The sequence below is a fragment of the Cherax quadricarinatus genome, chromosome 23 (assembly GCF_038502225.1).
Source record: "Cherax quadricarinatus isolate ZL_2023a chromosome 23, ASM3850222v1, whole genome shotgun sequence".
Taxonomy (NCBI): Eukaryota; Metazoa; Arthropoda; class Malacostraca; order Decapoda; family Parastacidae; genus Cherax; species Cherax quadricarinatus.
The window spans coordinates 10429233-10443305 of record NC_091314.1 but is presented as its reverse complement, the minus strand read 5'-3'; the positions used below and the strand labels follow the sequence as shown (position 1 = coordinate 10443305).

Below are 14073 nucleotides of genomic sequence, written 5' to 3'. Positions count from 1 at the left end.
TATAGATTTGCAGTTTATATTAGTAAGCAACATCTTTCACTTCCCTCCTCAATAATTATATTAGTTTGGATCCTCTTGATTTGTAGTATATGTATATATGTACGTACTGTATCTGCTAAATTGTCTTCGGTAATAAGATTATTTTCTGTTTTTTTTTCATATACTATTGTTCTTTTTTAGTTTTTCCACTTATTCTTTTAACATGCCATCTGTATTTGTTTATTTTGTTTCTTCAGTTGTAATTATCAGGGGTGTCTTATCCATGACAGTCAGATGTTTAGAAACAGTTGATATTATATTTTTCCTTAGACTCCAAATTCTAATGGTTAAACTTTAAGGAAATTGTTTATTGTCATACCCTATTTTAATTTTGATGATAAAATGGCTTGAATGAGAATTTTGAGAGCTGGGCATCCTCCAACAGGGAGTGCAGGTCAACACCGGGAAGAAGAAACGCTGGAGGAGACCAAGTATTTTCAGTATATTCCCGAAGAATTATAAATTTCTCCCCAACGTATGGTGTGGTGGAGTCAAGAAATTTGAGTGCAAGTACTGCAACTATTTCAGCACTACTTCTACAAATCTATTGAACCACACAAGAACTCATACTGGAGAGAAGCCTTTTGCTTGTGCTCACTGTCCTTACCGCTCAGCTCAGAAGGGAAACTTAAGGACTCACATAAATAGACACCATTCTGAAGATACTAAGGAAAGTCAAAAGTGAACAGATATTGCAATACATTTGGATCTTATTATCTTATGAAGATAATGTTTTGTCTAGCTAAGTTCATATAGCATTTCCATGTCTTGTATAATGCTTCACACATCAGTCTTTCTTCATAAGTTTTATCTTCAAGTATTTTCCAGGTCATTGTACTTAATAGTTCTCTCTCCATATTATTTTTTTCCAATAATTTCTTTAGAGTAAAAATTCTTAACCACTAGCTAGTTTTTCTTTATGATAAGTAAGCTCTAACTGCACATTAATAGTTTAAAAATCACTTGCATACTTCCACTTTTGGTGTGGTTTTCAGTACCATACTTTCTTTTTTAATGTTCTTTCTTTAATGTTTCTTTCACTGCACTGTTGTTTATATTTTTTTTGTGGTCATTCATGTGTTTCTTTCATCTTTGAAGAAAGTTAATTGCTTGTTATATGTTTATTTTTAAGTATCATAAGTTTGTATATCAAATTATATAGAGCCCACTTATTTTCTTATAACCTTGAAGAACGTTTTGGCATTACTTAGAAATATGTATTGGAATAACCCCATTACAAAGTAAGGGATATTGCAAATGTTTTTGATCTTATAAGAGACTTTTTTATAGATGCATGAAAAGAGTCTTTAACTAGACTGGAAATATTTTCAATTTCTTTTGCCTTACAATGTGGGCTATTATAGTAGTTTGTTTTGTACAGTTAGTGTATGGTTCACTCAATAACATATGTATGTATACTACTGTGGTTCAGACAAGTGCATACCCACAGCATTAATTCATTTAATGTCCTTTTCAAAGTCTTACCTATGTATAATAAATCTTTAGCAAACCAGTGATCAGTTGTTTGGATTTATCAGCTGTCTAGAAAATGTGACAAAAATTGTCATAATCAGTAATTAGGAAAATTATCAATTGTTTAGACTTGCTGACACCCTTCAAACAACTTGACTCTTGTGTCATCTTTTGTATGTTGTACTTTGCAAGTGATGACTCACATCATTACTTGTTAAAGCAGCTGTATACTATTTAAATACTGTTTTCTCTACTTATTGTGTGCTATGATGTTACTATATACAGTGGTACCTTGAGTTACAAACTTAATTCGTTCCAGAAGGCTGTTCGAGTGCCGATACCAAACGAATTTGTTCCCATAAGGAATAATGTAAATTAGATTAATCCATTTGAGACCCCTAAAAATACACGTACAAAAGCACTTACATAAATACACTTACATAACTGTTTGAGTTGGGAGCTGTTCAAAACTCGAGGTGCCACTATATATAACATATTAGTGATGATCAGTAGTGTGGAATGATAGGTAACCCAAACATAACTTAATCCCAAGCACTCTACTTATGCTTAGCTGTATTTTAAAAAAATAATATTCTGTACATTATTTTATTTTAATTTTAAATAATGAAATTTCTTTGTATTGCACTGAAAATGCAAATGCAATGTCTTAACCTTTTCACTGTTTCCTACAGAGATCTATGTCAGTGTTACTCATGCAGATCTACATTTTAACCCTTTGAGGATCTAGACCCCTGATCTGAGACTTGTCCACAGAGTCCAAGAATTTAAAAAAAAAATTATTTTATTCTTATGAAATGATAGAGAATCTTTTTCTGAAGGTAATAAAACAAAAAGTACAAAATTTACATAAGCAACATTTACACATCGATGATTTTGCCAATGATTTTACACCAATTACATTGGTCCAGTTGACCAAATTCTTGGCTATTTTGCTAGTATGTCTTCCATTTTAGCAAATGAGCACAAAAACCTCTCGTTCAACTAATTCAGTTACCCAATAAAGTGATCAGAAATTGGTAATTTGTCCGATTTCACACAAATTTCAAAATAGGGTCCAGAATAAACAATGCAGGCATTCCTGGCACTAAAATAACATTTCCTCTGTTCATTAGTTATGTTTCCAGGCTTTACACATAAATTCCATTTTGATTTTTTATTCACACACAAAAAAAATTTACTGTTATGCAATATTGTAATAATTGAATAAATAATATCAGTGCCTTCATCAGCGCTTATTAGACCCACCAGTTGACGTGTATTGGACATGTGATTTGTCTACTCTTGAACATCGGCAAAAATTGAACGTTTCCCCTACTTTGAACTCAATTTGCAGCTATTTTCAGTCCTAAAACCAATCAAAATCATCTCTATTTCTGTAATTTATCTTCCATTCTATCAAATGAGACCAAGAAACCATTAATATAACCACAAAAATAGTTGCAGTTTTAATTAAACCCCAAAAAATTGGTCACATTTTTTCTCATTCACTGCATGCTGCAAGATTTTTTTAATATGGTGCACACTTACCACATAGACCCATTCTCTCATATCTCATAAGCTTACAGCTTATCTGAGTGAGCTGAGCTCACGCCATAGAACAACGGCACTGACCCAGGCTTCAAACCCTTAGAATAATGGCATGGACCCTCAAATGATTAAGCATAGTGCCCTCAAATATGCTGTGAGCAACAAATTTTTGCAAAGACATGAGAATGTCTCTATATGGTGAATGTGCACAGTATATAAAAAAAATTCTGCCCCATGAAGTGCATGATGAGAAAGGTAAAACTCTGACCCTACGTTTGGTTTGAAATAATAAATTTGAGGTTTTCTGTGGTTTAATTGGCCATTTCTTTGTCAGTTGATAGAAAGGATGACGGACTAGTGAAATTGACATGATTTTAGTCAGACTGGAAATAGCTTGAATTAGGGTTCAAATTGACAGAAATATTGATTTTTGTTGGTTTTTCCTGAGGAAGGGTAGGGGGCTCCTCTCCTTGCACCCTGGTCTGTTTTATGGGTTTTTACTAGGTCTACTTCAATTATTGGGACGAACTAAGCTACAGCTAATCATTCTTTGTTTTATTTTATTATCTGAGAAATATGGTAAAAGTTCAATTTTTTGTGTGATCATGGATTCAAAATAGAGGGCAAGTGTTATATAGGAGAGGTCTTGGGACACGATTAATGAACAGAGGTAAGGTTGCTTTAGTGACTGGAATGTCTACAGTGTTTATTTTGGATTTTTTTTTAATTTTGTGTAAAATTTACCAAATTACAGTCGTCTGTTCACATTGTACGTAGTGTGGTTTTGATAATTGAATAGGCAGTTTTTTGTGCTCAGTTAATAAAACAGAAGGCATACTGTGAGAATTGCTAGGAATTAGGTGGAATTGAGCATTATAAATGGCTTCAAATAAGGCTCACAGTGGGTGAAATCGCTGCCGTGTAAATTTCGCCTAGACTGCCAGCTTTGTGGCTGCGTAATTTCGTTAGTTTTTCATCAGATTTCACATTTCAGAACCTTCATCAGATTTCAGAACCTTCATCAGATTTCACATTTCTCAACCTTCAGAATAAAATTCTCTACCATTTCTCAAAATGATGATTTTTTTTTTTAAATTGCAACATTGTCAACATTTTTTTATTTTGGGAGTTACAACAGTGAAAGGGTTAATGAACACACAATCCAGGTTTAGTTACCATTACAGTATTTTATATAATAATACACACGCATAGATATTAGGGCTTTAAACTGTAGTATTTAAAGACTATAATGGTAGAGGAACTAATAGTAACTTTCTATACATACAGTGTATGTTTATCCGGGCTACAGTGCATAATTGACCATTTTGGATTTTTTTTTTTTTTTTTTTTTTTTTTTGCAGATTATAAAAGTTCAAGCTCTACACTTGTCGGATAAAATGTGGTGATACCTACATAAGGGATAATAGTATACAGTTGGAACTCCATATCCACAGGAGATATGATCCAAGGACCTGCCGTGGATACCAAGACTGTGGATAGTAGCAAACCCTATATATAGGTCCTATATGTACATGCATATTATAAAGTTTAATTGATAAATTATTCACATTAAGTGGAGAATTATCACTTTTTCACTGATGGGAAGCACTTCATGGTTTCTCTTAATCTTTGAAGAACTGCCAGATTTTCTACTTTTATGCTGTGGGGCTATTATTATGCAAAATTAATTGATATTTTTGGGCCACAGTAAACCGTGGATAACTGAAACCGTGTATACCGAATCAGTAGATATGGAGGTTCTGCTGTATTTCATTTTCCTTAAGGAAGAAAGTACATGGTCTTTTGACCTTAGTACCTTCAAATTATGGTATGCAATATTTCCTGTAATTTTTCCACCTATATATGTAGTGGCAGTAATATGTGCTACAGATATACAGACTATCTTCACTATATAGCATTTATATAATTATACAAGTACCATTGCCCATAGGAATGTAAGAAGCAGAAGGCACTATGCAAGAAGAAATAAATGTACTACCAAAATATAAGCAAACTAATGGCTTAACAAAGGTCACCACTACTGAGAATATTCCTGAATATTTAGTGCATGGCACTTGATTGGCTGTTGTATGCCATGGCACACAGCTTAGGGAAAACATTGATAGTATGGGACTAATATAGGACCACAAAATCATAAGAGGCATGTGTTTACCAGGAGAGCTGTTCAGTCCACCACCATGCTTGACTCGGTGTGCTGAGCTACGTCTCGGATAATCACCACCTGTGATATATTTGTTAGCAGCTAATCACAGTAACACTGATTGCCAAATGATTTCACATGTTTATGATTGCATTCTTAATGATTTCATTTTGATTTATTTCATAAGTGAATATATTATAACTTTCTATGTGGGCAAGAAGGTGACATATGAGGGAGAGTAGAAGAAAACATTAAACAAGGTAAAGCATCATCAGGGTGAGGCATCCACTACCTGTAATATGAGGAATAAAGTTCTTCCCACAAGTAAATTGGTGAACTGTTTTACACTACACAAGAGTCCCATTTATTCAGCAGATTAGGTTCCAGGCTATACTTCAGTAAAGCAAATATCACTGTAAAAGGGAACATATCCTTTTTTCACTTTCAAATGCATTAAATGAGCAAGAGTTAGGTCTAAAAAAATGCATATACAGTATGCACATTACTTACAGTGAATGATGAAAATATTTGTTGTAGGAAGTCTGGATAAATAAAGAATGGGTATAATTGAAAACTTCTGCATTATCAAAAAGTTGTAGAGTGGGACCTGCCTGTAGATACTTAGAAAGTTTTCTTGATTTTTTAGTGAAATCAAGGAATATTTTATTTTGTGTTAATTCAACTTTACTCTGCAATTTACATTCTCAGAGCTAAAAATGTTCTAAAAGTTATTGAGTTTCAAATAATCTTAAAGTTTGAAACCCTATGATAATTTCAAGAGATGCAAAACTTTAAACTCTTTCGTTTGCATTTTACTTTTTTTTTTTTAAATTCTTGGTGCTTCACACTCGTTGCTCAGTTTCCCTCATTTTTATGTATAGATGGTCTTAGTTGAGGAGTTAGGGGCATCTGTAAAACAAGGAACTTAGGGACATCTGTAAAACAAGGAACTTAGGGACATCTGTAAAACAAGGAACTTGGGGGCATCTGTAAGACAATGGACTCAGGGGCATCAGTAAGACAATGGACTCAGGGGCATTGTCTTACAGATGCCTCAAAGTTCCTTATTTTACAGATGTCCCTAAGTTCCTTGTTTTACAGATGCGCCGAACTCCTCAACTAAGACCATCTATACATAAAAATGAGAAAAACTGAGCAACGAGTGTGAAGCGCCAAGAATTTAAAAAAGAAAAAGAAAATGCAAACAAAAGAGTTTAAAGTTTAGTATCTCTTGAAATTATCATAGGGTTTCAAACTATAAGATTATTGGAAACTCAGGGGCATCTGTTAACCCTTTCAGGGTTCCCAGGCCCTCTCTGAGACTTGTTCCCAGGGTCCCCAAATTAAAAAAAAAAAAAATCTTATGAAAAGATAGAGAATCTTTTCCCGATCATAATGACACCAAAAGTATGAAATTTGATGGAAAACTTACGGAATTATGCTCTTGCGAAGTTAGTGGTCTCGACGATGTTTACGCATCGGCTATTTTGTCCAGTCTGAGCCCTATTTTCGGCCAATTCCAGTGTACTAGTCAACAAAAATCATAACTATTTTGCTAGAACTCCATTTTTTCTATCAAATGAGTACAAGAAACCACCCATTTACTGATTTCAACTATCCATAAAGTGGTCAGAATTTAGCAATTTTGTCAATTTCACACAAATTTCAAAAGATGCCAATTTCCGAACAGGGTCCAGAATAAACAAGAAAGACATTCCTGGCACTAAAATAACAAGTTCTCTGTTCATTAGTCACATCCCCAGGCTCCTCTTATATTTCTTTGGCTTTCCACTTTGAATTTTTATTCTTACAAAAAATAGAAGATTTACTGTTATGCAGACTACTGCATTAGTGTAGAAATGGTATAAATAATATCAGCACACCTGTGAAAGAATATTAGACTCACCAGTTGACGTGTATTGGACGCTTGGCATGATTTGTTTACTTTTGAACTTTGGAAAAAATCAAATATTTCTGCTAGTTTGAGCTCAATTTCAAGGTACTTTTCATATTAAAAACAATCAAAATCATCTCAATTTCTGTAATATGTCTTCCATTCTATAAAATGAGACCAGGAAAACTAGAATACAACAATAAATCCCATACGAAAATACAGTGCAAAGTCGCTGTTTTAATCTAAAAACACGGTCAAAGTTTTTTTTTCTCATTATGCACTGTGTGCTGCAGGATTTTTTTTTATACTACGCACACTGACCACATAGACCCATTCTTTCATATGTAGGCTTTCCAGCTTTCTCTCACTAGATTTGAGGGCGCTAGAATTTAGGCGTGCTAGTACGTCAAAAACCCTGGTGCGTAAGCTGTACTAGTACAGCCGAAACCCTGAAAGGGCAGAGATGGTGGGGGATGTTGAGGGTGAGGGAGGTTAAGGCTGCAGCATATGTCAGTGGCTCTGTAAACCTCCAACAACAACATTGTTTTGTTTGATCGCTGAACTTAACTGATACAATTTGTTTTGTTTAACCCTTTCAGGGTTTCTGACTTACTAGTACGGCTTACGCACCAGGGTTATTGACGTACTAGAACACCTAAATTCTAGTGCCTTCAAATCTAGTGAGAGAAAGCTGGTAGGCCTACATATGAAAGAATGGGTCTATGTGGCCAATGTGCACAGTATAAAAAAAAATCCTCCAGCACACAGTGCATGAGAAAAAAAAACTCCGACCGCGTTTTTGGTTTAAAACAGCGACTTTGCAGTGTATTTTCGTATGATATTTATGGTTGCATTCTAGCTTTCCTGGTCTCATTTTATAGAATGAAAGACATATTACAGAAATTGAGATGATTTTGATTGGTTTCATAATGAAAAGTACCTTGAAATTGAGCTCAAAATAGCAGAAATATTCGATTTTTACCAAATTTCAGAAGTAAACAAATCATGCCAAGTGTCCAATACACGTCAATCGGTGAGTCTAATATTCTTTCACAACTGCACCAATATTATTTATACCATTTTTACACCATTTCTACACCAATGCAGTATTCTGCATAACAGTAAATCTTCTATTTTTTGTGAGAATAAAAATTCAAAGTGGAAAGCAAAAGAGATGTAAGAGGGGCCTGGGGGCATGACTAATGAACAGAGAAAATGTTATTTTAGTGCAAGGAATGTCTTTCTTGCTTATTCTGGACCCTGTTTGGAAATTGGCATCTTCTGAAATTTGTGTGAAATTGGCAAAATTGCCAATTTCTGACCACTTTATTGGATACTTGAAATCGGTAAATGGGTGGTTTCTTGTGCTCATTCGATAGAAAAAATGGAGTTCTAGCAAAATAGATATGATTTTTGTCGACTAGTTCGCTGAAATTGGCCAAAAATAGGGCTCAAAGTGGGCAAAATCGCCGATGCGTAAACATTGTTGAGACCTCTAACCTCACAAGAGTATAATTCTGCAAGTTTTCCATCAAATTTCATACTTTTGGTGTCATTATGATCAGGAAAAGATTCTCTATCATTTCATATGAAAAAATAATTTTTTTTTTTCTGAAAAATTTTCGACCCTGAGAACGAGTTTAGGAAAGGGCCTCTCGACTCTGAAAGGGTTAATCACTGAACATAACTGATACAGCTTTAGTATCTACATATCATAGATGTACTAAGCTTGTATTGCCTGGCTAAGTCCATGGAAATCATCGACTTTTTCTTCTCAGCACTGTCCTTTGCACTTAATTATCTAAGGACCCATGGTTAGAAAAAAGAAATTTGGCCAAATGACTGTAAAAAAAAATGCAAGCAAGCATGAGAGAACTGCTCCTACAGCGATGTAAACATGTGTACTGCTTACTGGATGTTTTGACATCAGCTGTGCCAACAAAGGGCAGCATTCTGAATTATTATTACATACGTATTATGTTTCAGTGATTATGTATGAGTGAAGTGAAAGTGTTGAATGATGATGAAAGTATTTTTGTTTTGGAGATTTTCTTTCTTTTTTGGGTCACCCTGCCTAGGTGGGAGACGGCCAACTTGTTGGAAAAAAAAAACATGTATTATTATTATTATTATTATTAATTTAGGGAACTGAAGCTCTATCGTTATAATAATAATAAGTGTTATTATTATTATTATTATTATTATTATTATTATTATTATTATTATTATTATTATTACAGGCCCTCCACAAATCCGGCATCATTGGGACCTGTAGTGTGCCAGATAACTGAGTTTGCTGAATTACAGAGTGGTTAGGTTAGAATACACTTAATAAAATTAACCAACTTGACTTACACAGTTCATTGAACATTGGCAAAAATCGAACATTTCCGCTACTTTGAGTTCAATTTCAAGGTACTTTTCGTCATGAAAGCAATCAAAATCATGTCTATTTCTGTAACATGTCTTCCATTTTATCAAATGAGTCCAAAAAGTGAGAATACAACTATAAAAACCATACGAAAATATACTGCAGAGACGGCTAATGGCTGAGAAGTGAACTCCCTTATTTATCATCTGTCTTTTTTATTTTTGTTGTACGTTGAGAAGCATCTTTCCATCAAACATTGCCCAAGTTTCAATGAGATAGCCCAACAAACAACTGAGAAAAAAAAATATTTACCAAAAATCATATATGGCAAGCCCAAGCCAGGTACTGGAAGTAAGTCACTTTGACTGTTCTGGGTTATCCTAGGTTCTCTATACATACACTGCTATGTATGATAATCTATGTAACTGTATTTGTGTATACCTGAATAAACTTATTTACTTCTAGTCTGTCAACTGAGTACAAGAAACTGCCCATTCACTTATTTCAACTTCCCAATAAAGTGGTCAGAAATTGGCAATTTGGCCGATTTCACACAAATTTCAACAGATGCCAATTTCAAAAAATAGGGTCCAGAATAAACAATGCAGACATTCCTGGCACTAAAATAAGATTTTCTCTGTTCATTAGTCACGGCTACAGGCCCCTCTTATGTTACTCTTGCTTACCATTTGGAATTTTTATTCACAAAAAAAAAATAGATGATTTACTGTTATGCAGACTACTGCATTATTGTAATAATTGTATAAATAATGTCAATCCATTCTTGACTCCGTACTAGAATTTAGACTGGCAGGCAGACAGGTATTGGACGGTGACGTCATTTGTTTACTCTTGAGCTTCGCTAAAGAATAGAACATTTTCGCTACTGTGAGCGCAATTTCAAGGTACTTTTCGTCATGAAAGCAATCAAAATCATATCTATTTCTGTAATGTATCTTTCATTCTATCAAATGAGACCAAAAAAATGAAAATATAACCATGACAACCATACAAAAATATACCGCTAAGCGGCTGCTAATGGTTGAGAAGGGAACTCCGCTATTTATGGTCTGATTTCGTTCATTTTTGGTGTACGTGAAGAAGTATCTTTCCATCATACATTGCCCAAGTTTGAATAAGATAACCCAACAAACAACTGAGAAAATAATAATAATAATAATAATAATGATAATAATAATATCTTTATTTACCACACGTACATGTACAAGGTATACAGGCCTAGCTGACATCAGTGACATACTACTGTATAGAAAGGCACTTGTTATGCCGAGTATTTCAAGAAAGTTAGGTCAGTGTCCCAGGATAACACCCACACTAGTCGACTAACACCCAGGTACCCATTTACTGATGGGTAAACATAGACAACAGGTGTAAAGAAACACGCCTAATGTTTCTACCCTGGCTGGGAATCGAATATTTACCAAAAATCATATATGGCTAACCCAAGCCAGGTACTAAAAATAAGCCACATTGACTTTTTTGGAGTTATCCTAGGTTCTCTACACATATGCTGCTATGTGTGATAATCTATAGAGAGAAAATAACTTTTTTGTTTCATGTTTATGGTGGAGTACGAGTGTATATCATAGCCCTGTGCTACACTCTGTTTTCTCTAATATAAACCCCCAAGACAAGGATAGGAGAATGGTATTTGTTTACCATATCCTCTTCGTAACTCTGTCGAACTGCTCGGTGTTATGCCAAATATTATTCATTCTGGAGTATTTAACATGTTTTATGTTATTTATATTGTTTATTATGTCATATTAGATCAATTGTGATAGGCAAATAAGCTGTAGTGTTGATATTAGTGTAATAATAAAGCATATTCTCCTGCTTCATGAGACTGAGTTCATGACAACCGACAGTGGCTTCAAAGCCACCTTATCTTTAATGGATAATGTACTGTGTAGGTGCTTTACATAATGAGAAGCATTTCTTTTATTCATTGGAACCATGGCTAGGGCTAAAAGTAAGCAGGTTAAAACAATAAATGGAGAAAAAGAAATTGGAATAACTTATGCAGCAAGTAGCACCACCAAACAGTACCAGCAGGTTGGTGTGGCGACTCTGGAAATTTGAAATTATGCTAGCCAAAATTAGTGCTGAATAACTGATTGCCGGATTTGTGATGGCGGACCTGTATTATTTTTATTATTATTATTATTATTAACTTTCGTTTTTTCTTTTGGGCCACCCCGCCTCGGTGGGATACGGCCAGTGTGTTGAAAGAAAGAAAGATTATTATTATTATTATTATTATTATTATTATTATTTTTTTTTTTTTTTTTTTTTTTCAACAAGTCGGCCGTCTCCCACCGAGGCAGGGTGACCCAAAAAAGAAAGAAAATCCCCAAAAAGAAAATACTTTCATCATCATTCAACACTTTCACCACACTCGCACATTATCACTGTTTTTGCAGAGGTGCTCAGAATACAACAGTCTAGAAGCATAAACATATAAAGATACACAACATATCCCTCCAAACTGCCAATATCCCAAACCCCTCCTTTAAAGTGCAGGCATTGTACTTCCCATTTCCAGGACTCAAGTCCGACTATATGAAAATAACCGGTTTCCCTGAATCCCTTCACTAAATATTACCCTGCTCACACTCCAACAGATCGTCAGGTCCCAAGTACCATTCGTCTCCATTCACTCCTATCTAACACGCTCACGCACGCTTGCTGGAAGTCCAAGCCCCTTACCCACAAAACCTCCTTTACCCCCTCTCTCCAACCCTTTCGAGGACGACCCCTACCCCGCCTTCCTTCCCCTATAGATTTATATGCTTTCCATGTCATTCTACTGTGATCCATTCTCTCTAAATGACCAAACCACCTCAACAACCCCTCTTCTGCCCTCTGACTAATACTTTTATTAACTCCACACCTTCTCCTAATTTCCACACTCCGAATTTTCTGCATAATATTTACACCACACATTGCCCTTAAACAGGACATCTCCGCTGCCTCCAACCGTCTCCTCGCTGCTGCATTTACCACCCAAGCTTCACACCCATATAAGAGTGTTGGTACTACTATACTTTCATACATTCCCTTCTTTGCCTCCATAGATAACGTTTTTTGACTCCACATATACCTCAACGCACCACTCACCTTTTTTCCCTCATCAATTCTATGATTAACCTCATCCTTCATAAATCCATCCGCCGACACGTCAACTCCCAAGTATCTGAAAACATTCACTTCTTCCATACTCCTCCTCCCCAATTTGATATCCAATTTTTCTTTATCTAAATCATTTGACACCCTCATCACCTTACTCTTTTCTATGTTCACTTTCAACTTTCTACCTTTACACACATTCCCAAACTCATCCACTAACCTTTGCAATTTTTCTTTAGAATCTCCCATAAGCACAGTATCATCAGCAAAAAGTAACTGTGTCAATTCCCATTTTGAATTTGATTCCCCATAATTTAATCCCACCCCTCTCCCAAACACCCTAGCATTTACTTCCTTTACAACCCCATCTATAAATATATTAAACAACCATGGTGACATTACACATCCCTGTCTAAGACCTACTTTTACCGGGAAGTAGTCTCCCTCTCTTCTACACACCCTAACCTGAGCCTCACTATCCTCATAAAAACTCTTTACAGCATTTAATAACTTACCACCTATTCCATATACTTGCAACATCTGCCACATTGCTCCTCTATCCACTCTATCATATGCCTTTTCTAAATCCATAAATGCAATAAAAACTTCCCTATCTTTATCTAAATACTGTTCACATATATGCTTCAATGTAAACACCTGATCTACACATCCCCTACCCACTCTAAAACCTCCTTGCTCATCCGCAATCCTACATTCTGTCTTACCTCTAATTCTTTCAATTATAACCCTACCGTACACTTTTCCTGGTATACTCAGTAAGCTTATTCCTCTATAATTTTTACAGTCTCTTTTGTCCCCTTTCCCTTTATATAAAGGGACTATACATGCTCTCTGCCAATCCCTAGGTACCTTCCCCTCTTTCATACATTTATTAAACAAAAGTACCAACCACTCCAACACTATATCCCCCCCTGCTTTTAACATTTCTGTCATGATCCCATCAGTTCCAGCTGCTTTACCCCCTTTCATTTTACGTAATGCCTCACGTACCTCCCCCACACTTACATTCTGCTCTTCTTCACTCCTAAAAGATGGTATACCTCCCTGACCAGTGCATGAAATTACTGCCTCTGTTTCTTCCTTAACATTTAAAAGTTCCTCAAAATATTCTCGCCATCTACCCAATACCTCCATCTCCCCATCTACTAACTCCCCTACTCTGTTTTTAACTGACAAATCCATATTTTCCCTAGGCTTTCTTAACTTGTTTAACTCACTCCAAAATTTTTTCTTATTTTCATTAAAATTTCTTGACAGTGCCTCTCCCACTCTATCATCTGCTCTCCTTTTGCACTCTCTCACCACTCTCTTTACCTTTCTTTTACTCTCCATATACTCTGCTCTTCTTATAACACTTCTGCTTTGTAAAAACCTCTCATAAGCTACCTTTTTCTCTTTTATCACACCCTTTACTTC

The 14073-nt window shown here is 35.3% G+C and overlaps 1 protein-coding gene across 25 annotated transcripts in view; it reads left to right on the top strand.

Moving 5' to 3' along the window:
• LOC128685599 (protein bric-a-brac 1-like) overlaps positions 1–14073 on the top strand; it is a 518998-nt gene that overhangs the window by 268727 nt on the left and 236198 nt on the right. The window contains exon 6 of one of the 25 annotated variants that reach the window (XM_070087913.1): positions 425–4968. The exons of the other annotated variants lie outside the window; for them this stretch is intronic. Coding sequence (XP_069944014.1) covers positions 425–724 — 300 coding nt within the window. The 3' untranslated portion in view covers positions 725–4968. Of the gene's footprint in view, positions 1–424; positions 4969–14073 lie in introns of those variants that run through there. 25 annotated transcript variants of the gene reach the window in all.